The 25,685-nt window shown below is 35.1% G+C and overlaps 1 protein-coding gene across 6 annotated transcripts in view; it reads left to right on the top strand.

The window, feature by feature from the left end:
* LOC111865167 (neuropathy target esterase sws) overlaps positions 1 to 25,685 on the top strand; it is a 74,925-nt gene that overhangs the window by 31,102 nt on the left and 18,138 nt on the right. For all 6 annotated transcript variants that reach the window (XM_023852957.2, XM_023852956.2, XM_023852952.2 and 3 more), the window contains exons 14-21: positions 5,770 to 5,893; positions 7,148 to 7,304; positions 9,330 to 9,476; positions 11,287 to 11,519; positions 12,315 to 12,497; positions 13,282 to 13,437; positions 17,362 to 17,481; positions 20,177 to 20,363. In XM_023852957.2, the coding sequence (XP_023708725.1) occupies positions 5,770 to 5,893; positions 7,148 to 7,304; positions 9,330 to 9,476; positions 11,287 to 11,519; positions 12,315 to 12,497; positions 13,282 to 13,437; positions 17,362 to 17,481; positions 20,177 to 20,363 (1,307 nt within the window). The remainder of the gene's footprint in view (positions 1 to 5,769; positions 5,894 to 7,147; positions 7,305 to 9,329; positions 9,477 to 11,286; positions 11,520 to 12,314; positions 12,498 to 13,281; positions 13,438 to 17,361; positions 17,482 to 20,176; positions 20,364 to 25,685) is intronic.

Here is a 25,685-nt window from a genome sequence, read left to right as displayed (position 1 = left end):
AAATGTAAAGTGATAAATATTAACAGGTTGCTGAATTATGATCAGATTATTATTATTATTATTATTTCTTCCTTACTCCATTACATCTATAGTAGGCTAAAGGCCTAGATACAGAATTGTGTCAATTTATCTTGTTAATACTATCAAGCAATTGTCAAAAAGACTTATAATATATGACAGTGTTTGTTTACATCATAATACAATTACTCTCAAGCACAATACACTCAAAATTATCATTTAAAATAAAAATTTAAGATAAAAGTTTCCGTCAAAAGTAACAGAATATTTTGGTCATATAGCTTTAACATATACAACAAATCCAACATATAAAAACATCAGTTATAAATATGGTTATCGTACATTCACGATGATGGTTTTACATTTGTTATCATATATCAAGCTGTATTTAATTTTTTTATTATCTCATCTATATGTCTTTCCCAAGATATATGATTTTGGACAGTCAGGCCAAGAAATTTTATGTGATTTGTATTTAATAAAACCATTCCTATGCCTCCCATTTCTCTAACTACATTAATTTTACAGTGAAGTTTATATAATATGTTTTCATTATATTAAGTGACATTAAATTTTTTTAAAATCAGTCCTCCAGCATCCTATATACTCCTTTATTATATTCTTAAGTTTTATTAGATTGTCTTGAGAGATTAAAAAACTGGCATTATCAGCAAATAGAATGGGAATACTCTTAGTCTTTCAAAATCTTGGGTAGGTCATTTATATATATTATAAACAGCAGTGGTCCCAGTATCGACCCTTGCGGGACACCATTAGTTACTTTAACCCATCGAGAGTGTTCTTTACTACTGTTTGTTCCATTGGAGATAGCAGTTCTCCGTTTTCTATTCAATAGATATGACTTATATAGGTCGTATTGTCTGTCTATTATTCCATAATACCTCAATTTATTGAATAATATATTGTGGCTAACATAATCGAAAGCCCTTTCTAAGCCACAGAAAATACCACATACTTGCATTTTTTTATTTAATGAGTCTAGTATTCCAGAGATAAGTCTATAAATTGCATTTTCAGTCCCTTGATTTTCTCTAAATCCAAACTGGTATTTGCTTAATATACTATTATCATTCAAATGTTTTAGCAATCTGCTATGCATTACCTTCTCAAATATCTTACTAATGGATGTCAATAAGGATATAGGTCTGTAATTTGATTCTAGGTTTTTATCACCTATTTTGTATATTGGTACAATTGTAGCATATTTTAATCTGTCTGGGAAAATACCCTCATGCATAGCTCTGTTACATAAGTAACTTATAGGTTCACTAATAAAGATTTTACAGGCTTTCAGTATATTATTTGAAATTTCATCATATCCATGGGTTTGACTAGATTTTAGGGACCATATAATCCTTTTTATTTCCCTACTCATAGTTTTTATAGTTTTTATGCTAGGTAGTGGAGTCTCAAATGAATCAGTCATATGTCATATAATTTGTAGTTTTAGATTTATTATTTTCACGTTTCCTTTTATATATTTATGTATATTATCCGCTATACCACTAAAATACCTATTAAATGTTTCAACAATATTGTTCAAATTAGTATTCTTTTTACCTTCAGTGTCCAAGGTTTGAATATTTTCTCTATTTCCTTTTTTTAACACTTCACTATTTATTATTCTTCAGGTGGTTCTGCCTTTATTTTTTGAATATTTAATTTGTTTATCATATGTCATCTTCTTAGCTAGATTTATCACTCCAATTAATATTTTACAGTAGTTCTTATAATAGGTGGCTATTATAGGGCTCTTACTTTTGTTTGCTTCAACATATAATATCCTTTTCTTTTTCTACAAGAAATTCTTATACCAGTGGTAATCCATGATTTCTGTTTATAATTTTGTCTACTTGTTACTGGAAATGACTCATAAAAATGTCTCAAAAATATATTTAAAAATTGATTAAAACTAGTATTAATGTGATTATATTTATAAACCAGTTCCCATTTTTCACAACTTAGTTTCATTCTAAATTCTGCCATATTATGATCATTTATATTTCTTTTTACCAGTATTTTGTTCTTTTTGATACAAGGTAATGGAAATTGTTCAATTAATAATTGTGCTTCATGATCCGATAATCCATTAGAGACAGAAAAACTTCATAGTTGGTAATATATTGTTCGTCAATAAATATATTATCAATAGTTGTGGATGAATTTGGTCCTACTCTAGTAGGAAAGGTAATAATACTTCAAAGATTGAGGGAGCTAAGAATATCTTCAAATCTAGTTTTCTTATGAGAATTTTCCATATAATTCACATTAAAATCCCCACTAACAATAACTTTATCCTTTTTTTATACAAATTTTGTAGAATCAATTCCAGTTTACTCAAAAATATTTCATAGTCACTGGAAGGTGATCTATGTATAGTTAAAATAATTACTTTAAAATTTATAGTATTTAAAGTGACAGCGCAGGCTTCAATATCCTTATCACAACAAAATTTATCAAGGTTAATAGTATGAGCTGTTAAACTATCATGCACATACATACACGCTCCACCCTTCTTAAAATTTTTCCTACTATAATATGCACCTAAACTATAATTGGCCAAATTAATATGAACTATTTCATCACTACCAAGATGATGATTGGTGAAACAGAGTACTTGAGGTGTATACTCTTCTAAATGACATAATATTTCATTATACTTATTTCTTAAATCATGCAGATTTTGGTGAAATATTTTTACAACGTTACTTTTCGTAGTTTTTGTTCTACACGTATGAAATAGTTTTACCATAAGAAATCATTTGATTTTGTTGCTGGATTTTTTCTAGTTCTAATAGATTTTTTGCTATTAGCCTCTGTTTCTTGACCTTGACACTTATTTAATTTTACAGTCTTTTTACAATTATTCGACAACATTAATTCTTCAATTTCATTTTGTGCATATGAATTTTCTTCATGCAAAATATCCTCTTTCCATTGCATTTGGATAGGATTAATTTCTGACTTAGTTAAGAGTTGATCGATTTTCTTGCCAGCTCTTGAGGCAACTAACTCTTTGCCCAATAGATTTAGATGTTGTCAATGCCTAGTAAAATTTTGTCTTTGTAGATCAATTTCCATTAGTTTCACATTTGAATTCAGTTTGCTTATTTTCTTTACTTGCCTATTTAATTTCAATACCTCTTTATTTACACTGGAAATAGCTGTAAGATCATATCTATGTAGTGTGTGGATTAGAATGATATTTGTCCTTTTATGCTCTTCCATAAACTTCATTAACCTTTAACGACCGAAAGTCCGGTATACCGGACGGTACCTGTGACCTCGAAGATGCCGAAAGTCCAGTATACTGGACGCAAGACATGTGCTCACTTTAGAAGTGCTGACGGTTAGACGTTGAGTTTGAAACCAAAACAAACACACACAAGTTCAAGTCAGAGGTCCAGTTGTTGGCTCTGAACAATAAAACCCTTCATCATGGCACTGGGTTCGATTTCGTTTACATGTAGGTAAGACTGTTTGTGACTTGGTCAGCCAAACAGAGTGGAAGCTTCTTCACAGAAAAGCTGACCCAACATTCCTCTGTGCGGGCAGATCACTGCTTCTGTAGCTCTCAAGGAAGTGTGACGTGTTTAGTGAGTGTCTGAATTATCAGCTTGTGAGTCAGTGGCGGACTGTTTCTCTGGGGAAGCCAAGATTTTTCATTGAGTCATCTGGAACTGAACATTGACAACACTGTCCGGCCAGCCAGATAGAAACAATAACTTCCTGTTTGTTCGCTAAGCGAGAGACTGAACCAGATTGTCTACCAGCGTATGAGAAGTGAGGTCTGTGTGACCTTCACAACGCGCTGAAGCAAACTCTGCCTCTCCGCGCTCCCGCACGCAGTATCTATAGTAGCGTAAACTTACACGACGCAACGAGTTGAAACTCGTGTACAGTCTGACCAAACATATTGGTGTATAGTGTCAATGTATTTTGGATATAACGACGTCTCAAATTTGAAGAAAAACTTATGGGTAAGTCTTTTGGAATTTCATTGCACATATAATAGAGAGTATATTTTGAATTTCATGACATAACAATTACAGTTAATTTTTATTTGTAAAAATTGTCATAGGTATATTGTAGGAAATTTCATTCTCTTTCAGGCGGTTTTTAGTTCGTATTTCTAAGTTGCATAGAACGGAAAATATGTAGTTTTTTCTGAAAGTCTACAATATTAAAAGGGCAACGTCAAATTAACTCCGGCAGCAGCGCAGTCGTGGGGGGTTTAAATGCCGGCTCTTAAAGGTTAAGCACTTAAGTGCTTCGTTTGTATTATTTTTACTAATATCATTTGCCCCAGCCCACAAGATCAAGATATCCTTGTTACATAATGAAGGAACTTTATCTATAGCCATTGTCAAAATATCACTCATCAAGGCACCTGGTTTGGTAACTCCCATAATATCGTATCTGTGGTCCAAAATCATGTGAAGTTCAGCTGCACTTTTTTTTTGCATGGCTATTGCCAATCCGTATTTTATGTTTGTATTTTCTCTGACTTTCTTCATATTTAATCTTCTCTTTTGTCAAGGTATGATTCGTTATATTTCTTGCTCCTAGTTCCTTCAGTCCGTTCTTCATCATCTCTGAGGTTATGTTTCACATCAGGTTTATTCACGTTTGTGGGTATTGTATTAAATTTCTACTAAAAACATCCAGATTTCTTTTCTTTTTGTCTATTACTAATTCCCAGTCTTCTTCCATTAATAAAGTTTTAGCTTGTTCACAATAATTATTATTTCATTCCAGCTCACTCGGATTATTTAGTCTCACGTTATCACTTAACTCAGCTTGAAGCACTTTTATAATTTATTTATAAGATAATATTTCCTCCTTTGCTTTTTGTAATTCACTGTTCAATTTAGTGCAGTTTTGACAGTTTGTTTCTAGTTTATCATTCACAGTTTCAGCATATATATCAGAGCAATTCACACTGCACATATTTAGTTACTATAGGATTCTGACGATGGTGTATAACACACTGATATGTTAGGTTTTTGGACTTTATCCATCGTCCTGGTTTTTTAAGATAACAAATTAAAACACGACGTTTCGGAAACTGGATCTGTTTCCGTCCTCAGGTGAAGGAAAACCCTATTCAGTTGGGTCCGTTAGAAAGAGCTAGCCTCAATCACTGGACCGAAACGTTGTGTTTTTATTTGTTATCTTAAAAACCAGGACAATGGATAAAGTCCAAAAACCTAACATATCACTGCACATATTGTTAGCCGCCATGATGTTGTCAATTTTGAATATGTCTCATATATAGTATGATTGTTTTAATATAATTTCTCGACCTACCTGTATGACTGATACATTGACTGTCCATGCCAAACAGGTTTGAGTCATGTCTGGGACACTGGATATCTGTATTGAAATTTTTGTTGTTTTCATGCCACTATCCATGAATGGGGATGTAAGTTTCTTGCTGCTGTGGTGCTGGCAGCCAGATTTTAAATTGGGGATAATGGTGCATATTTATTTTGTAAGCAGAAGTTGTGCTTTTGATTAACTCACTTAAATTAACCACCTTTTAAGCTGGTTAAGCAAAAGTCCATTGTGCTTTTACTGCTGAAACCCGCAGTTTAAAAATTCTGCCACATGGTGTGTTCGTCATTTCAGTATCGTTGGTTTCTGGAATATTTTGCTCCATTTCATGTGGATCAACTTACTGTAATCATGTTTTGTTTTGTATGTGAATTCTTTTTATTGTATTTACAGGCAAGGAGATGAATCTGACAGTACTTTCATCGTTCTGAGCGGCCGACTTAGATCCGTTATAACTCACAGTAATGGAAAGAAAGAATTAGTGGGTGAATATGGCAAAGGAGATTTGGTGGGAATTGTAAGTAGTCATTATTTGCACTTGATGGAAAGTGAAAGTTGACATTTCAAAATGTCCACATGCCCTTTTACATACAGCTAAATATTTAAAACTTAAATTAAGGAAATAAAGTCTATCAGTCCATATATATTTATATAACTGATAACAGTTTTTCCCTGTATGTTTTCGTGTTAAAAATATTTTTGAATTATATAATGTATTTTAACCCAAGATGATGCTTTGGACCACAAGCATCTTTAATTAGACATTTCTTTTTTAAAATACATTGTTTGATATTCAGGGAGCCATAATAGTTCAGTTAGTATAATGATAGGCTGCAGACTGTAGAGCTCGTGTTTGGTTCCTGAAGGGAGCACTTGAATTCTTCTGTTGCACATTGTGTCTCTGGGCCTGTCCAGTGGTATGAGACATTTTTCGTTGATTTTAATGGCAGCACAAATAGCAAGCTTAAGAATGTGCAAAGGTTTGTTGCTTCACCTCAGCCAGTATTTACTATAATGTAAAAATGTTGGCAATGATCGTAACAAATTGAAATTATGTTCATGAAGGAAGGAAGATCATGTTGAAATGTGTGCTACCATGCACTTCAGAATCTTATGCCTTCCCTTTCTGTGTATAAAAGTGCAAATATTGTAATTGATTTTACCAGTTGCTGTATACAGGTACAAAAGTTGGTCTGTCAGCCTAAGAGAATGACATAGGCTGAGGTTTTTCAGCACAGGGTAGAATATTTGAACCAAAGGGGAAATAACAGCTAGATGGAAAAATTACGCAGTGAGGAGTTTTGTAATATTTTCTCATTACCAAATATTCTTAGGATGACCAAATCAAGGAGGATGAAGTGGCAAATGTGTGCAGTACACATAAGAGAAATGAGAAATACATACATAGTTCTAGTTGGAAAACCAGAATGGAAGGAACAACTTGGGAGAAGTTTATATGGATGTGGAAGAATGATATCAGAGTTTATCTTAAACGGCATGTGATGATGTGAACTGAAATGTCTCTCGGGCTAGGGTCAGGTGGTGGACTCTTTTGGACATGGAATGAACTTTCAAGTTCCATAAAAAGCTTAAAATTTCTTCTCTAGAATGGGTGTGCCTGGTGGTGTTACAGATGTTCATTTCTCTACAACAAAAATGTTATGTCACAAAATAGATAGGTTCACTCTGTTAAGTATTTTATTTGCAGCTGTGTTGGAAAAGGTATGTACTCAATATGCTAACATAATACAGTATGTATATAATTCTGCAGGTTGAGATGGTGACCCAAACCCCTAGAAGTACTACTGTTATGGCTGTGAGAGACTCCGAACTAGCAAAGCTGCCGGAAGGATTGTTCAATGCTATTAAACTTCGATTTCCAATCGTGGTTACTAGACTTATTAACCTCCTTGGTCATAGGATTCTAGGTATGATATTCAAAGATTTGTTTTAGTGTTACAGAAGTTATGTTATTGTTTTCACTTTGCAGAAGACAGTTGTTGGTGTTTGGGAAGAAAGTGCTGGCAAGACGGTTGCATCTAAAAAATATAAGTAAGAGGAGTAGGGGTTATGATACATGATATTTACAACCTGCTTTCTTCAGCTTACAATGAGTGTCACATTCTAGGTCATATTTCTAGGCTTTACCTTGTCTCAATTGGCACAATTGCGAAAGAGTTTGTGTGCCCATTGTTCATTTTAAAATATTCATGCCTGCTTGCCTTTTCCTGGAGATTTATGAGAGGACTGTAGACAGTTCATTTGCCACCACCAGTAGCTCTCAGATGTTCAGCATCCCTCACTAGTCAACACATTATAAGATCCTCAAGTCTTTAAGATGGAGCTTCATATCTGATCTAGGACTTCACTGACTACAAAGTAAGTCAGTCAGTTTTAGTAGTTTCACCCATTGAACATAAGCAAAATTTGTCAGCTGTGTGAGTGACTGTAGACGGGGTTTGGATCTGTAATTGGAGTTATTGAACTCTTAAACAATAGATGACTACACTCTACAGATCACTATCACACACAGACTAGTGTTCTTGGTCACAGTCTTCACTGCGCTGCATGGTAGAGGCTTCCAACAGTGTGGTGTTCTTGGCTTCTGTGTCTAGTGGCTCCTGTCCTCGCTGTCTGGAACCTTTCAGCTGAAGTCCCCGAGCTGAACTAACTGGTTTCCAATTGTCAATCTAAATGCAAGTCAGAGTCAAAGTTATGTTATGACTGTCAGTTGGCCATTGTGTCTTGGTGTCAAGCATCCATCTAGGGCCCAGAACCAGATTTTTATTACTGTCACACTGTTGCAGGTTTGTTGATGTGGGGCACCCTCTTTGGTGAGAGGACGAGTCTGTTGTTTACAATTGCTGCTGGTCCTTGCTAGCACAGCCATTCTTGGGTCCAAGTCTTGTGGAACCCGTGACCTCATTTTACTGTCTCAGACACAAGACTCTCTGAACTAACTCACGACATACAATCCTTATGTAGCCTTGACAGATCTCTCTCAACAGTTATCCTGTTGCATCATGTAACTGTCAGACTGTCAGACTGCGTATAGAACACCGCTTCCCAGTTACTCCATTGTTGCGTGTTACAAAGCTGTTACCTAGCAGTGTGCATGTATTCAGAGCTGTTCCCTAGTAACGGCTGTCACTGCTTTCTTTACAGTTCTTGCCTTGAACAAATATGCCATATTATGTTAACTTGACAGTCGTGTAATATGAGGGCTGTTCAGAATGTAACCACTGTTTATTTTAGGCAACTAATGTAGGAGCAGGGGAGAGCTCATGCTTGTGAGGTAACATCACATGACTCATTGCATAGTAAACTATCACACAGCCAGCAATCTAGTGCTTGTTCTTGTCTCTGCAGAGTGAGTTATGATGTGTCCTGTGATTGATAATCCCACCAGCTGCAAAATTCATGCTGTTATCAGCGTTCTTCATGCAAAAAATGTGATTGCTGCAGAAATGTATGTATGTGCGGTTTATAGCCAGAATGTAATTAATGAAGGAACTGTAAGACAGTGGTATGGAATGTTCACAGCGAAGAGCAAAGTGGTCGGCCATCTGTAGTGAGTGACGACTTTGTTCAAAGTGTTGACCAAATAATTTCTGAAAGATGGTGCTTCACAGTTTCAGAACTTTGTGTGGAGTTCCACTAATTTCATGCACTCTTCTTTATGAGATTATCACAGGCTACACCGTCACAAGTTTTATGCAAGATGGGTTCTGAAAATGCTCATTGGTGCACACAAAACACAGGGAATGGCTTCAGCTTTGACTTGTTGATGGAATGATGTGGAAAGTCATGGTGACTACATTGCCATTTGAAGTGGTACTATTTTATAATCTACAACCCAGCAGAATTCTTACTATTACCATAGTAGTGTACAACCAAATTAACTCACAATTTAAGTATTACTGTCATTAAAGTGGACCATACTTATCCTGTAGGTTCTTGGCAGCAACCAAACATCAAACGTACAATGGATGCGCCACCTTCACAAGGCAATTTCTCGACTGTTGCAATTGTTCCAATATCAGATGATGTTCCTCTCACAGCTTTTACATATGAACTGTACCACTCACTGTGTGCTATCAGTAAGTATTGATACATATATATATATTTTTTTTGTTGTTGTTTTGTTTAACTGGAGTAATCTAAACGATGTTGTACTTTTTGATTTGAGAAGCTTAATTTGTGTGCTTTTAGTACTGTGCTGTTGTTAATGTTAGTGACCAGGTTAAGAATGCTGGGGTTGTACATTCACTCTCCATATGTTTTCATGGCATGGTACTTAATTAATTAAGCAGGGATAACTTTAACATTACCTTTTACTGTTGTTAATATTTTATGTCTGCTGGTGCTGCCACTGCTGGTGGTATTGCTTACCATCTGTTTAATGCACTAAGCATTTACCATGAAGCAAAATGGCCATAAAGAAGAGAACACTGATCAGCAAGAATATATTCATTAGACTGTCATAATAAATAGGCAGTTCCATAATATCAGTATGCGGTTTCTTTGGGGAGCACTGGATTTGAGCACTAAACTTGGGAAAATTTAGTATGGAGAAATTTTACAATGAAACTATTGACTTAGGATCATTAAAATTGAACATTAAATGAGGGAGTGCCTTAAAGTGAGGAACATTGAATGGGGTTTCCACTGTAGTTTATTTTATGAAATAATCCTGTGAAGAATGATCTCTTTTGCTATTAATATGTAAATTGCTGTAGAATACAATTAATAAGTAGTGTTTTTCTTGGAGTGATCCTGAAACTGTGTCATCTGAGTGTCAGTCAGAAGGGAGTGCAAATGCATATTGTTTCGAGTAATTGAGTAATCCTGTGAAAGGAAAGTGAGAAACTTCACCTTAGCCTTGGGTGAATGCAGTGCTTCTTGGGAGGTGAAGTTCAATTTATGTACTGTTCAATATAAAATGGCCATGATACACTTAACAGCTACAAAAAATTTCTAGTCATGTTCATTTTATGAGTATTTATTGCATTATTTGCCGCTTGTTGAATTTTCTTTAGCATGTATGTGAAGATTAGTTTTTCAGTCTCAAATTGTTCATATAAGACTTCAAACTTAAAAAACTACATTGCAGTTTGATGCTTACTTTTATCCAGTAAGTCAGCAAGTCATGGTATGCAGTCTGAGCATTAAATATTACAACTGAGAAACAGTTGTCAGTTCTTTGTTAAAGATGCCTCCTCTATACAGCTAGCTCGTAGAAGTGTGTGACTGAACATTTTTTCAAATAAGTATTTCTCCTTTCTGAGTGGCTAGATTGCAGAAGTAAATTTTATGAATATGAACAGTCTTTCCAATAAAACCTTGGATTTTATTTGTAGTGGTAGTCTGTTCATCCAGAATGAACCAAAAATTGATTTGGTCAGTAAAATCCAGAGTGTATTTACATGATTGGCATAATATGCCAGTCCCCTGCTAGAAATTCCAAGGTTGCAGGGTATAAATTCAGTTGTACAAGAAGGAATCCACAGTGCTTCCCTCAGATGGCTTTCTGACAACACCAGATTCTGTATTTCATGTGAAAGCCTGATCTTTCTTCTGAGCATTGGTATCCCCCACTTGGTACCATGTCTTGACTGAATTGTTATGCATATTGATAACAGTGAACTGATTTCATGGCTTAGGAAGTTTTATTGCTAGTACACCATCCAAATGTGCTGTGCGGAGAGTTAAATTGCCAAAGGGCTAATGCTACCTAGGACATTGCATTAAATTCTGTGAGTACTTAGACATTTCAGCTTACCCATGAGGGAGACTTGATATGAGGGTGTGGGTGACCATTATTTAGTAAACACATTTATATTAAAGTATTCTTATGTTTTTGGCTTTAATTTTGTCCACACAATTTTAAGTAGTCTTGAATTAATGCAGGCTCCACACTACGTTTGACATCAGATGTCATACGAAAATCCTTGGGATCATCAATTCTTGACCCAAATAATGAATACCGGCTCACATCGTGGCTTGCACAACAAGAAGATCAGCACAAAATTGCTCTCTATCAGTGTGATATGAGCTTCACAGCGTGGACTCAGCGGTGCGTTCGTCAGGCTGATTGCATATTGATTGTTGGTCTGGCAGATAAGGGAACTGGTATTGGCAAGGTAATGTTATATTACATTATAATTAATCAGAAACATAATTTTATTGTAACATTTGGTTAATTGATGGAGTAAATGGATTCTTATAGACATCTCCAGCTACACATCCATATGACTACGAGTATATCTATCTATGGCTCTACAGCCCTTTGTTGGGACTTGGCCGTTTTTTCACTTACTTGATCTTTTACACAGTCAACAGGACTCCTTGGATGGGGATCAGCCCATCGCAAGACCACTACCTGCATACATAACACAGACACACAATAAACACACACAGATATCCACACCTCAAGTGGGATTCGAATCCAGATTCCAGTGTTTGAGTGGGCAAAGACAGTTCATGACCTAGACCATGCGGCCACTGTGATTGGCACCCATAAGACTAATACATATGACTTTGTGAAGAGACTTCTCTTATTCATTGTTTGTGTTTCCTAGAAATTAGCGCATGTTATTTTAGTTTAGAATAATGTTAATATAGCACTTCCTTGACCATACTTTATTTTCTATCAGTCTTTGTCTGAAAGAGTCTGATCCAGAGCAGCAGTGTGAGTATTGTGCTTAATGTCTAACTGACTAACTCCATGGAGGTGAGCTCTTCTTGAGAAGCCGACAGTTGTGCAGTTACTTAAAAATTTCCCAACATTTCTTGGAACCGAAAGGTTCATTACCATTTTCACAAGAGCATTCATTGTGCTTTATGTCACTTATATAACAATAAAATAGGTTCATACAAATATGGAAAATCCGCAGTTGAATTGAGTAAGTACATAGTAAAGTTACACATTATTTCAGATTGAAAAGGAGGTAGAACGCTTAACAATACGTACTCATAAGGAGCTAGTATTGTTACATCGTGAAGGAGCTGATCGACCCAAGAACACAGTGTCATGGCTAAACAACAGGAGTTGGGTTTCCACACATCACCATATTCAGTGCAGCAAGAGAATGTTCATCAGGCGATCTCAGTATAGAATAGTAAGTCATAAGGGTCACAATTCTCAAGAAAGAGTTTTTAATTTTTTAAACCCAGAATGAACACTGCGGAATTTTTTAGTGTAAGACATGTGAAGTGCCATCTTCTGTGATCACATACAACAAATATTATTGTTAGAAAATGCTTCAGTTATATGCATTTGCATAATCTTGTGACTTTTAAGTACTTTCTGGTTTTTCAAATATTCAGGAAGTATATTTGTATGCTTGTGTATGTTTTTAGTAACAGAGAACTGTATTCCCAGATTCTGTTAAAATTATACCATCATGTCAGTCCTTATTTTTAGAACATGAATTGTTTATCATTTTTATTTTTTATCCCATTTCTAAAATTGAGGCCTGCTGTCTTATGGGATGTGAAGCCATATGGTGTGGTAGAAGTCACAGATATTTCAGAGGAATGCTACCTCTGCCTGTACTGTATCAGAATGAGCTGAACGTGGAAAAGTGTAGCATGGAAAGAGGGAGAGAAAATGCCAGGATTGGGACCCTGCATAATCCAATAGGAGCAACAAGAACAGTGAAAACAGTCTGTGGCCCATGGAAGAGACTGTTCGCAAGAGCAGAAAGACCTGAGAAATATTGCTCTGAGTGAACACTATCTTTTTGTCCCATCTGTCTACTCTTGCCCAACCAGACTACACAGTGTCACATCCCATTTCATAATAATCTCAAATCTGAGTCTGAAAATGATGTTTCTGTATGTGCTGCTCTTATTTTCATTAATATATTAATATACATTTTTATTTATTTTCCTTAACTGCAGAATGAGTTGTACATGAAAGTGCTCACATCTGAACCACTCATCCACACAGATTTCTCACGTTTGGCAAGATGGCTGACTGGCACATCTGTAGGGCTGGTCTTGGGTGGAGGAGGCGCAAGAGGAGCTGCACATGTTGGCATGATCAAGGCTATTCAGGTAGAACTAATGTACAACTTTACATTGCTTATGTCCAAATTAAGAGGATCCCTTGTTACCCCACCTCAGCATGTTTCATCCTCATGTTGTGGATGAAGGAAATAGCTTCCAGTTACAAAAGATGGCTGTGAGTATATTGAATGTGCAGTTGCAGACAGATAACAAGGAATCATCACCAAAAATGGAGATTGGGCAGGGGGTTGACAGTCTTTATTATAGAAAGATTGGAAGTTACAAAATGTTACACGGGGCCTCAAAACATTAAATTTCGTGACCAGTGGAGTTACCATCAGCTTCTCAAGAAAGTCTTTCATATATTGCTTATGTTTGATACTACCACTGTCAATAAGTTCGTGGAATTGCTGCAAAGCATCATTGCAGTGCACTACAGCGGATACGTTGAGGCATGATATGATGCCCTGTCAGTTCATCTCTTGTCACAGCAAGAGGCAGTTCTGTGCAAACAGTGTAAGTAGAATTACGACCTCTATTGTGAACTGCAGTTAAATTCAAGTGGCAGAAATAAAAAATGTGGCAGTTTGAACGACAGGCAAACATGAAGTTCTGCCAAAAACTAGGCAAATCCCCTAGCGAAACATTTGGCATAGGAAGAATTGGCTGTTGCTACACGACAACGCCCCTGCACATCGCTCTGTTCTTGTCCAAGAGGAACTGACAAGGCAACAGGTCACCGTTTTGCCATACCCTCCGTACTCACCTGATCTCACACCGTGCGATTTCTTTCTCTTTCACTGCTTGAAAAAAAGCTACATAGTCGTAGATTTCAGTCGTCCAAGGAGGTGGTCATTGCCACAAGAGACACCATATGGGAATTTCGTGCCAATATGTTTCAGCAATGTTTTCGGCCGCTATATCAATGTTGGCAGTCTTGCGTAGTGGCAACTATTTTGAGGGCCGATGTGGATCTGTGTAAGTGTATGTGAATACTTTGTAATATGATGCGATAAAACCACATTCCACGAACTTAATGACTCTACCACGTATATCAATATAGTGCTTCCATCTACATTAAAACTACCTGTAGAGTGATGAATGGTGATATGGTAGCTTGTGTGTTGTATAATTCAAATGAGTAAATTACTTTAACTTTGATACTTGTTTTTATTTTGTAATTTAATTATTTTAATGTAATTCAAAATTCTTTTGGTGTGGAAATTTGTAGGAAATAACTGTCTAGAAGACCAAGACAGAAAAAGAGAATAAGGCAGTAATTAAACCCTTTGTATGTAAAATTATTTAAATTAGTGATGATGATCTCCATTACTCTGTATCTTTTTGGTAAGTCAAAAAAGTGATCTGTGTCCGCTGCTCTGTTGGGCTTGCTGACCGTTTAATATAGAGTAGGCTGTCATTTGCATTTGTTGATCTTGTCCTCCAGTAAGATATATTTTTTACGTCATTCATATTTTTATTAAATATTTTAGTTACACTGTATTGCAACATTCATTGCTGTAGTTTGTAAAGTCCAAAGTCCACTATGAGTAGGCTCTATGTCTCTGGTTTTTATAATCTTGGGATTATTTAATAAAAACAGAAAAATTTGATCAATAATTCCATTTTACATGCTTAATCACGGTTTGAGATGTACCATAAATTTCAGGCACACATTTTACTAACTGCAAGAATACTGTATGCATAATAACACGGATTCCAAAATTGGATAAATGTGAATTTCGCTTATAGTGTTGGTATTGAAGCTGTCACCCAACACCTGCTTTATATTGAGGGTCTGTTGTGTTGTGCGTTTATGATATAGCACCATGTAATTATGTAACATGGGGAATAGAACATTTGTCAGTGGGAAGTGCAGGCTTATCAGACGTCTAGGGGGCTTGTCAGTACGACGTCTATGCACACACACACTGCGGGTGCTCCCGACAAACTGAAGGTCATTCATTCAGTAATCATCTGATCAATGAGTCAGTTAGTGTTACACCACTAAGTGTTACAGAAGCTTCTTTCTATAGTGCTCTGTTCTCTGTCTTTATGGCTCATGTGAGATACAATTCAGAACAAAGAGTTTTCATTTGTGATGGTTATGTGAAAAAAAAAAAACTCATACAAATCATGTAGGAGAAAATTTTGCTGTAAATTTCCTGTCACAACATGTCCATCTGGAGATACAATTTCCAAATTAGTGAAGAAAGTTCAAACCCACAGTATTTTAATTGACAGAAAGCCGTTAAAAATAAATCGTGTTTTAACTGAGGAAAAACTTGATGACACCGTTCATCGATTAGAAAATTCTTCTCAAAGACCTTTGCAGCAATTAGCACAATAAAATTGTGTTTCTGCAGCCAGTGCATGGACAGCAACTAAACTGTTGCATATTCTTCCATACAAACTTACTGTTGTTCCTGAAATTAAACTTGTGGATTTTGAAAAAAGAATGAGGTTTTGTAATTGGTGTATAAATCATGTGCATGACGAACTTGTTAATCATAAGCTAACTTTTTCCACAGATCAGACTAATTTTAATCTCTTGGGATATATTAACTCACAAAACAAACAGGTATTGGAGTAGTGAAAATCTTCGTGCCCTAATTCAGCTTTTCATATACGATCAAAAGATAGGCATATGGTGTGCAATTAGTTCAAACCCTGTCATTGGACCAGTTTTTTATGAAGGAACTCTTGAAGCTCAACGATACATTAATGAAATAATAAAATCCATTTTTCGTTAATTTGTCACCTGCTGAAGAAAGATTTGGTTATTTTATGCAAGATGGTGTGACTTCACACACCTAATGAAACTACACGAGCATTACGTGGTGTGTTTGGGGAATTAATTTGGGATGGTAGAATTATTAGCAAGGGTTTGTGGCCTTTTACATCCCCAGATCTAAACCCCTGTGATTCTTATTTGTGGAGAAAACTCAAAAGTGTTGTGTATGTTAACATTCCACATGACCTGGACACTCTAAAACAGAATATTCGTGAAGCACTTTACAACACTCAGCAACTTGAATTGTAGAAAGTTTCCCAATATCTGTTTAAAAGAATTGAGACATGCATCACAGCAGAGGGCAGACATTTTGGACATCTTCTATGATGGTGAGTACAGTATTAATTACTATATTTGAAAGAATAATTTCAGCAATGTGGCAGTATTTTTCTTGGCAAGTGGCACAGCGCTTTTGCGGGAATTTGCCAACGGTAAAAATCAATGTTCAAACAGCCTGCCCTCTGAACATGGTATATATTCAAAAGATGGTCATAATAAATTAACTTTATCATTATTTCAATAAAGTTTTCTTCAATTACTTAATTTTTTATTTTATTGTATTTGTTTATTTTTGGTGTACAGGAATATGTATTATTAAGATTCTGGTAACATTCTTTATTTGGTCAGTAGGAACAGATAAGATTTTTATAATTTTTTTTAAATGCTAGTGGGGTGGGGCTAAGTTCCCTGTACTGAGGCCACTTCTGGCCTATTATACCAGCCCCAGATGATAGGTGAGGGTGATTGTGGAGCAATTGGTGGAATGAAGATTGGCAGGGGAAACCGAAGTACTTGGAGAAAACCTGCCCCAGTGCCACTTTGTCCACCACAAATCCCACTTGACCAGACCCGGGATTGAACCCGGGCCACCGCAGTGGGAAGCCAGCAACTAACTGCTTGGGCTATGGCACAGCCAGATGGTTATAATAATAATAACCACTGTTAACCATCATTATCTCAGTACATTTTATTTAAGAAAAGCCAGCCAAAGAATGGGCACTTTCTCTAATAAGGAAATAAATCTCGAACTGGCTCAGAATTTTTGTCTGTGGCAGGCTTTTAAATTATTTGGATTCAGATATTAGCAGATTTGTAATAATCTCAAGTTTCAGTTACAGATATTGTCTATATTGTAAATTAGGATGATTTGTGTGGTAATATTTGACTTTTTTATTCAGGAGGCTGGAATTCCAATTGATATGGTGGGTGGTGTTAGCATTGGAGCCTTCATGGGGGCACTGTGGTGTGCAGAGAAGAACGTCACCACTATGACACAGAAAGCACGTGAATGGTCAAAGGTTTGTTCATTTTATTGCCACTTCCATGTCATATACTGTTCTTTAATTTGAAGAAAACTAAAGTAATTTATGTCTTACCTTTATTTATATTGGTACAATTCATATCTTCCTAATTCCATAATTTATATTAATTATTTGGTTTTGTGAAATATATATAAAAATTTAATTTTGTGGTATGAATATATATTCCCATAAAATTAAGTTTGGAACACAAGCTTTTAAAGAGAAGCAAAGGTTAAGAGATTACATGAATGATGTTTAGTGGTGTAGGTGGTTAGAATGTTAAGTAACCAGTCAGAGTCTTGTCACAGAGAAAGATTCAGCTCAAAGTGACGAAAGAGTGAATGTGGAATTAGTGGAAGAATGCCAAACGTGACAAAGTAGTTTATGCAACAAATTTTAATGGATTATTACCCTTTAAGATGATTTTGTGTGAAAGTAGTGTGAACATTTTGAGAGTTGAACATGGATGGAAATTTGTTGACAGAGTTGAAAATGATGAAAATATTATCAGGCCTATCATCACTGGTTGCAATTTGGACTTTTCAGTATGTTCAGAAGACCAGCAGTTAGAGTCATAAGTGGAAATATCCTAGCTTAGCAACACAGAATGGTGCATATGCAAAGTTGAAAGTGAAAATGGTAACAGTTTCTTTTATTAACGAGGGAAGAATTGTTCATTCAGATTTTTTCTGAATGTCATAGTGTGAACAAGACAAAGTGTCTGGAAGTTCTTCATCATTTGAGAGCTGCAATTGGGAGGGGAGATAAAATTTATAGTCAGATTTCTGGATCCTTCACCATGACAGTGTGTCAGCACATGGTGTTTGACAACTAAAGGAAAGTGTCTGGCCAAGTTTTGCATCACCCAGCTGCATGAATATCTTTGTTCTTCTAACTTACCTCTTGATAATGTCATTCTGTTTTGCATGAACTGTTTAAAAGGATACCATTTTTACTTGATTGATGACAGTGAACCATAATATAATATTAGAACCCTAAAGGATTTCAGAAGAAACCTTTATAAACTATTTTCTTTCATGTTAGCACAGTCAGTTGAAAAATACAGAAGACTGAAATGTGGTGTCTTAAAAATGTAGTCTGACTCAGTGTTCTCTTTTATGTAATAATGTACATGAACAAATAACCTAATTTGAAGAGTATTTACCTGGAATGCTGTGCCCTGTGTTTTGGTAGAAATTGGCTACTTTTAGGGGAATTTGCTGCCTAAGTTTTCAAGGTTGAAAAATAAGCCAAGCAAGCAGAAAGCACTCTGGTTCCTTGTTGCTTTCTCTTCTTACTCCTCAAACTTTAAGATTGGGGTAGCATGTTCCTTTGAAACACTGGTACATTTCTACCAGACTAGATGGTATTAAATACTATGACATAGTACTATTGATAGTCACTGCCATGATAACCCCAGATCTCACGAATAATGAAACTTAATTCTGCTGAATACTACAGCATGGGAGTGGTGACAAGAGGACTGTAAGAATCCGACAGAACAACTTCAAAATTAGAAATTAAATATGTTTATGAAAAACTGCATAGAACATACATGTCAGACTTAATCTGACTTTAACAGACTTGTGCAATGTGTAAAAAAGGGCACTTGTGTCATAAATCCTCATACCTGTAATTATCAGACCAGGACACTGTAACAAGTACCCTGTATTATAATAAGTAATTCCAGTAGAATTATTTAGCATGTGAACTAGGTATAGGTACATATGATCACTTTATATTACATGTATATATGAAAGAATAGATGAAAGATTGAATAGATTTACTCGAGGTTGACCATGTCAAGAAAAAAGGAGACTGCTGTTGTGATGTTAATTCAAATTAATGGTGGCCAAATATATTGTCATGTGTTGGGTATGTCATGCGACAAATAACTTCACGTGGATCTCGGATTTAGCGGATCTTTATTGGACCTCACTCTTACACACCTTACAATTAGTATCGCTTGCACTATCACTTGATTTCTGGCCCAATACCCTAATACTCAATATTCTATTACTCAGTCCTCAATGCTCTGTACGTGTCATAAGCTCTGCTTATATAGGGGTTATGCGGACTGGATACCGGACACCATTTCTCACGGTTCCGTTAACGCTGTTCAGAAATCCGTTGCTTCAGGAATGCTCTTTATAGATTACCCTGGTAACGTGTCTCGTCTCGTCCGTTGTTACTCAACGACAATTCGTTGCTACGATTTGTCATTGTGGGAGTTCCACAATTTCCATGTATTCGTTGTCATGGAAGTGTCCGTTCCGATTGTAGCAGTTGTCGCGGTGATGGACGTAAGGTAACTCGTCACAATATATAGAATTTTCACACAATTTTGCCATATACAGTACATTGGTGAATTTTGAAAAGAATATCTGAAGTTTACACATTCTAGATAAATTGAAAGATAAATTTGTTACATGTGATTCAGTTTTATTGAAAGTGTTAGGGGAAGTGACATTGATGAAATATGACTTTGAGAATGAATTGACAGATTCTTATGCTGAAAGGTTAATTTTACTACTGTCTTTTAAATATTGAACATGAAATTAATGTGGAAGATGCAACATGAAGTTCAACATATTCTTTATGTTTTTAATAGTGTTTCTGTTGCCCCTGAGTGATATGTATTTTTAATCTATGTAACTCCTTAATATTGTACTATTCTTTATGTGTGTCATAGAAATTAACTCAGTGGTGGCGCCAACTGTTAGACCTGACCTATCCTGTCACATCTATGTTCTCTGGAAGGGATTTCAACCAAACTATCTTCAGCACATTTGGAGATACACACATTGAGGATTTGTGGCTGCCATACTTTACAGTAACCACTGACATCACAGCCAGCTCTATGCGTGTCCATACCCATGGTAAGTGAAGTGAACATTAATATTATTTCTGTTGAAACTGAAATCTGATGCTGAAATTATTCATTATTCTTCTGAAGGCTTTTGTTACATATTTTGGAATATTAATTTACACTGGAGTTTTTTTTTAACTCTTAATAGTCTGTTAAGGAATCCGAGTAAAGAATTCTCTTTGGATTCAAAAGTAATTTCAAGGTGCATGTGAATAAAGTGTGTCAGAGTTATTATAATTAAATTAACTGCAAAACTTGATTCCAGAAGCTTTTTTTTTTCGTTTGTTCATATTTTTTAAGATAATAAAATTCAAATCCAGGTGAAGAAAAGACAAGGTCTCTTCATTTAATCAACAGAGGACAGGATATGTTATGTACATGTAAAATAAAGGAATCAAGTGTTTATTTTATTAGAGCACAACCTCATTTTGTATAATTCTTTATACTCATTTTCTCGTGTAGACTCTAATGTGATTATCTGAAAAAAAACATGAAGTTACTGTCTCCTAGCCTTTAATCTTATAAAAGCTTTTGCATGGACCAAATACAACATTGTTATTTAATTGAACTATACAGTTGGCTTTGATAGTATGAGTGCAAAATTATATGCATAATTGAACAATTTAATTACAAATGTGCGTGTAGATTTGTTTGATATAACCTGTGTCATATTTGTACATTTCAGCTAATGTCAAAAGAACTCTCAGATCATGTGTTATTTTACTGTAGTAGCAGACTTTTAATAATGTGTTCAAATTCTAACATTCATTTTTAAGTTCCAGGGAATTTTTATTGAGGGTAACAAGAAAGTGAGATCAAAGGCAAACATGAAAATGAAGTCACTGTAAGAATGAAGGGTAATGTTTTCTTTTTGAGCCTAACCCCACACATTACCTAACCAATTAGCCAATGACCTAATGAACTCTATGGCCCAGAGTCCTTAAGAAGATAATAGTCACTCAGCTATTCAAGAATTACCTTACCTTAACGTTTAAGAATGTGTCAATGTATCCAGTCCTGAACAAATTGAAACCAGCTTATACCTTCACAGCCTATTTTTTCATGTGCATTTTAGTATTATCCCCCCTCTACCTCTAAGTCTCTCGAGTGGTCTCTCCCCTTCCAGTTTGTGACTAAATTTGTGGAAGTTAATTGTATGAGGTTTTGCTATAATTCTCTTCTAACATTTACTTTCACAGTGACTGATAAATTACATGATAAATTGTATACATTAAATTTAACAGGATCTATATTTTTTGTATATTGCTGCATACATTTTAGGCATTGAAGGTGTTAATCTGTGTTGCCTGCGTTAATATGCTATGCTCTCCTTCATTTAATTTCCAGCTGTCCTAGTGCAGTAGTTTTTAAATTTCTGCATTCATTCTTGGACAAAAGATTCTCAATCTTTGCATGGATGCAAATAATTTAATGATAATTGACAGCAAATAAATAAATAAATAAATGGAAGTATATTTTTGCATGAAGAGGATGTTAGGATTGTAGAATGCATTATTTCACATGAGTATCCTTTACTTTATTCAGGTGTGAGGTTTTACGTCAACCAAGCACACCTGTGTTCTTATCGTACTTCCCAGTCTATCTGCTTCAGTAACAAGTTATTGCTACCATGTTCATGCAAAGATGTACATTTGTCTTATTGTAAGCAGCTTCCCTGTGGACATCCTACTTCCTTGCTTACTGAAATTGTCATTGATGCTTAGCAGTTTGTACTTGTCTTTATAAGTTATTAAATACAAAAATATAACCAGATAATGCTTGTGATTGGTTACCTGTTATGATTGTAACTTAAATATAATATTAATACTGTTTTCTCAGATAAAGCTAGAGAAACAAGAAATTTCTTTTTCTGTTCTAATTGTATGTTTTGTGTCATACAAGCTGAGTAAATGTGGACTGACCTTAATCAGCCTGACTAGATAGACGTTCTCTCCCTCATTTTTTTTATCTGACAGCAAAGACATAGCCAGTTTCCAAAATATAGGCACAGTATCTATTCCCATCAATGGACAATGTTCGAGAAATACTCCTGTCTTTACATCATGTTGGTGGATGGAAGGTTTATGTGTGCTGTACAGTTAAAAGTGCATCTGTTAGTTTATTAAATTTCTTGAGGTAGCAAAATGTGTTAAAGAGGAAATGTGCAAAGCTGTAGATTCACAAAACTACTAGATATTTTCACACGTACATTAATATTTGAGATGTCTGTTCCGCAGTAGTGTAAAATGTTAGGTAATCCACACATTATTTTATTTGCTATTCTTCTCTTAAACTATTTTATCAGTATCTACAAACATTTCCAAGTTTATGGTAATGTATTGCTATATTTGTGGGCATTGCATTTCCAGTAAAGTTCTTGTTTCTAGTTAAAATTTTACTTGCCCACTGTTAATTGTTAAAAGGACTTTTTATAGATGGATAATCATTGATTATTTTATGTGACTAAGGAATATCAGTTTTGGCAATAAGAATTTTTTGCTTCTCTCAGTAAAACCAGAAGATTAAGAAAGTACTTGTCTACCATCTCTGCATGATTGCTGCATATTTTTTTTACTGCTTTGTAACATTACAGTTGATGTGATTTTAGCCATCAACCTTAAAATGTTCTTAAATTAGCATGTAGAGTAAAAGCTAATAGCAGCAAGAGCTGTGTAACAAATTGTGTGTGACAGTTGTGAAAGATTTACAGCATTGCACAACACAACATGAAGGGTCATTACTGAAGTGTAAAGAAAGGAAAGAAAAGATTGTTTCTGTTTACTGGTATGTTTCAGTTGTATAATGGTAAGCATAGTATATGCAGAAGTAATGCATGTTTATTGTGTTTTTGTTTTTTGTTTGTGCTGCTTTTTGCATTTTGTTGTGTTTGTGTGCTACCATAGTTGGAAGAGAACTGCAGTTTTTTATGATAACCAAATAGAACATCTAAGAAAGAGAGCAAAATTCTCAGTTGTTTCAACCTTCACTTTGTCTCCAGGCAGTCTATTCTTTGTAAAAGTGCTGGCTCTGTTATTCCTGATATGTAATTTTGTTGATAATTCTTCAAAATTATGTATATGTAATTGGATTATTTTCTATTGAGTTTTGAGGCAGATGAGTTATACAGATGTATTCGTTGTTAGGCCGTGCCATAGCTCAAGTGGTTAGTCACTGGCTTCCCACTTCGGTGGCCCTGGTTCGATTAATAAAATATTTTTACATCCATCAAATATTATGGAAGAAAATAACCATATGTTGCAACAGATATTAGAAAGCAATTGCACGGTATTTATATTTCTTGCTGCACTCTTATCTTTCTTGAATTTGAAGTTTCATTGTCCTTGAAAACGGGATCTTATTTCTCTATTCTCTTTTTATAAAAAATGGAAAGTGGTACTTATATGTTGAGCACACTTCATTTTCAAAGAACACCTAAAATAAACGTTATAAATCATAGTGAAATTGTTTTTTAGAGTGTGTGCCAATTATGATCCATTTTTGAGAAGTTATGTAAATTTTAATTTAAGCTTCACATAAAGTGCAGTTTATTCGGATTGTTACAAACTAATATGAACATCAGTCTAATGCATTCTGTGTTTTGTCATATACCAATTGTTTGTTCTTTGTTGCCTTCCTTTAGTAAAAGATGAAGATATAAGACTAAAATCAGAATCACCAGATACCTTTTAACTATAGACGTGATACAAAATTTGGTGAAAATCGGTTCAGTAGCTTCAGATATAAGCATTTGGAAGGGAGATTTCACCTCCACATTGCATGTTCATTTCACCCACTTCATGTGATGAAAATATGAAATGAGAACATTTTCTTCGAATTTATTAAATTTCAACATTGCTTGCACTGAAATGCTGCCAGACTGGGTGTGCATTTACAGAGGGGCTGTGTTGTGTTTTCAGTAGTGCTGCAGATTTTGTAATTTCTTGCTTTGTAAGCTCTGCTTTCTCTTTTGCAATGTACTGAACCATTGAAATGTGACTTTGGTATGGACTAAGATATTTTTCCAAAATGAAGCCAACTGTAAAAGCCTGAGTTCACGTTATGTTTGCATGCTGTAGGATATGGTACACATAACTAATATATTGACAGTAATTGTACCCTTTATTTCTGTGGCAGTACACAATCATTGTGCATGGTTTTGATTTTTGCTTGATTAGTAATTTTGATTTGCTAAATAATCCAACTGTGTAAGATTTTCCTTTTTCTTACATAATGATCAGCCACAAACCTATATGATTTCTAATGCCCTCTTCATCTTGATCATGAAAAGATAAAGCAAAATAGAAGTTTTAACTCATTTTCAAAACAGGTTGAATCGTATCTGTGTAGTAACCACTACACACACATTATATCCAAATTTGTTCTGTGTATCATAACTATTAATACTTTCCAGATCAAAAGAGTATAACTTTTATCAGAACCCCATTGTTCCTGTATACCTGAGCCACTTCCATCTGCCTCACATTGTCACAAACTTCTATCTTCAGATCTCCTTTTTGGCCTTCTAAGTGACTGGTTATGAAGGGATTCCTAACCACAGTTCTGTTTTTTTGCTGCTAATAAGTTTGTATAAAAGCCTGTAATTAATTTTAGGAAATCACAAGTAGTGTACTGATCAACGAGGATAGAGATTTCATTTTACGAATATTTGTAGCACCTAGCATGTTAAAATTACACATATATGTACAATCATTCAAGGAGCCTTCCTGCTTTTTAATCACGACTTCTGGGATCCTGTGTTAAGTAGCTGAATCTTAAGAGGGAATGTGTGTATTCTCCATCCTCCACCAGAGTTTTAAAACTTGGAGATGGAATGTTCTCTTTCTTCTTAAAAGCTTGTACCATGCTGATATACATAAAACTGTCAAAGCAGTGATGGTATCACAATTTCAGATAGTTTTAAATTTACCAACATAATTCAGAGCCATGAAAGGAAGCACTAATATCTAGAGTTTAATTGCTATTACATAAAAACTAATGCAAAGCACTTAAACTCTACACGTATGTAAAAGAAACTACCTGGGAGTAACACTAAAGAAAAACATGTGTAAAACCATTTACACTATGATTGAAATAAAATTCAACATGACAGATTTGAAGAACCTCTCATGAGGTATTGTTCCATGATTCAGCGACCAAAAACCACGATCATAACAATGACACAAAAAAACGATTTTTGTTCATAAGCTCAATTTTAAGACTATTTAGAATTAAACCAGAACCAACACATAATTAGAGTAATTAAAAAATAAAAGAAATCAGTTAAATTTCATTTCAAGGACACACTACAGTAATTACTCACTCACTCACTCAC

The sequence above is a fragment of the Cryptotermes secundus genome, unplaced genomic scaffold (genome assembly GCF_002891405.2).
Source record: "Cryptotermes secundus unplaced genomic scaffold, Csec_1.0 scaffold178, whole genome shotgun sequence".
NCBI lineage: Eukaryota > Metazoa > Arthropoda > Insecta > Blattodea > Kalotermitidae > Cryptotermes > Cryptotermes secundus.
Note: the sequence above shows the minus strand (reverse complement) of the source record. Positions and strands in the feature narration are given on the sequence as shown.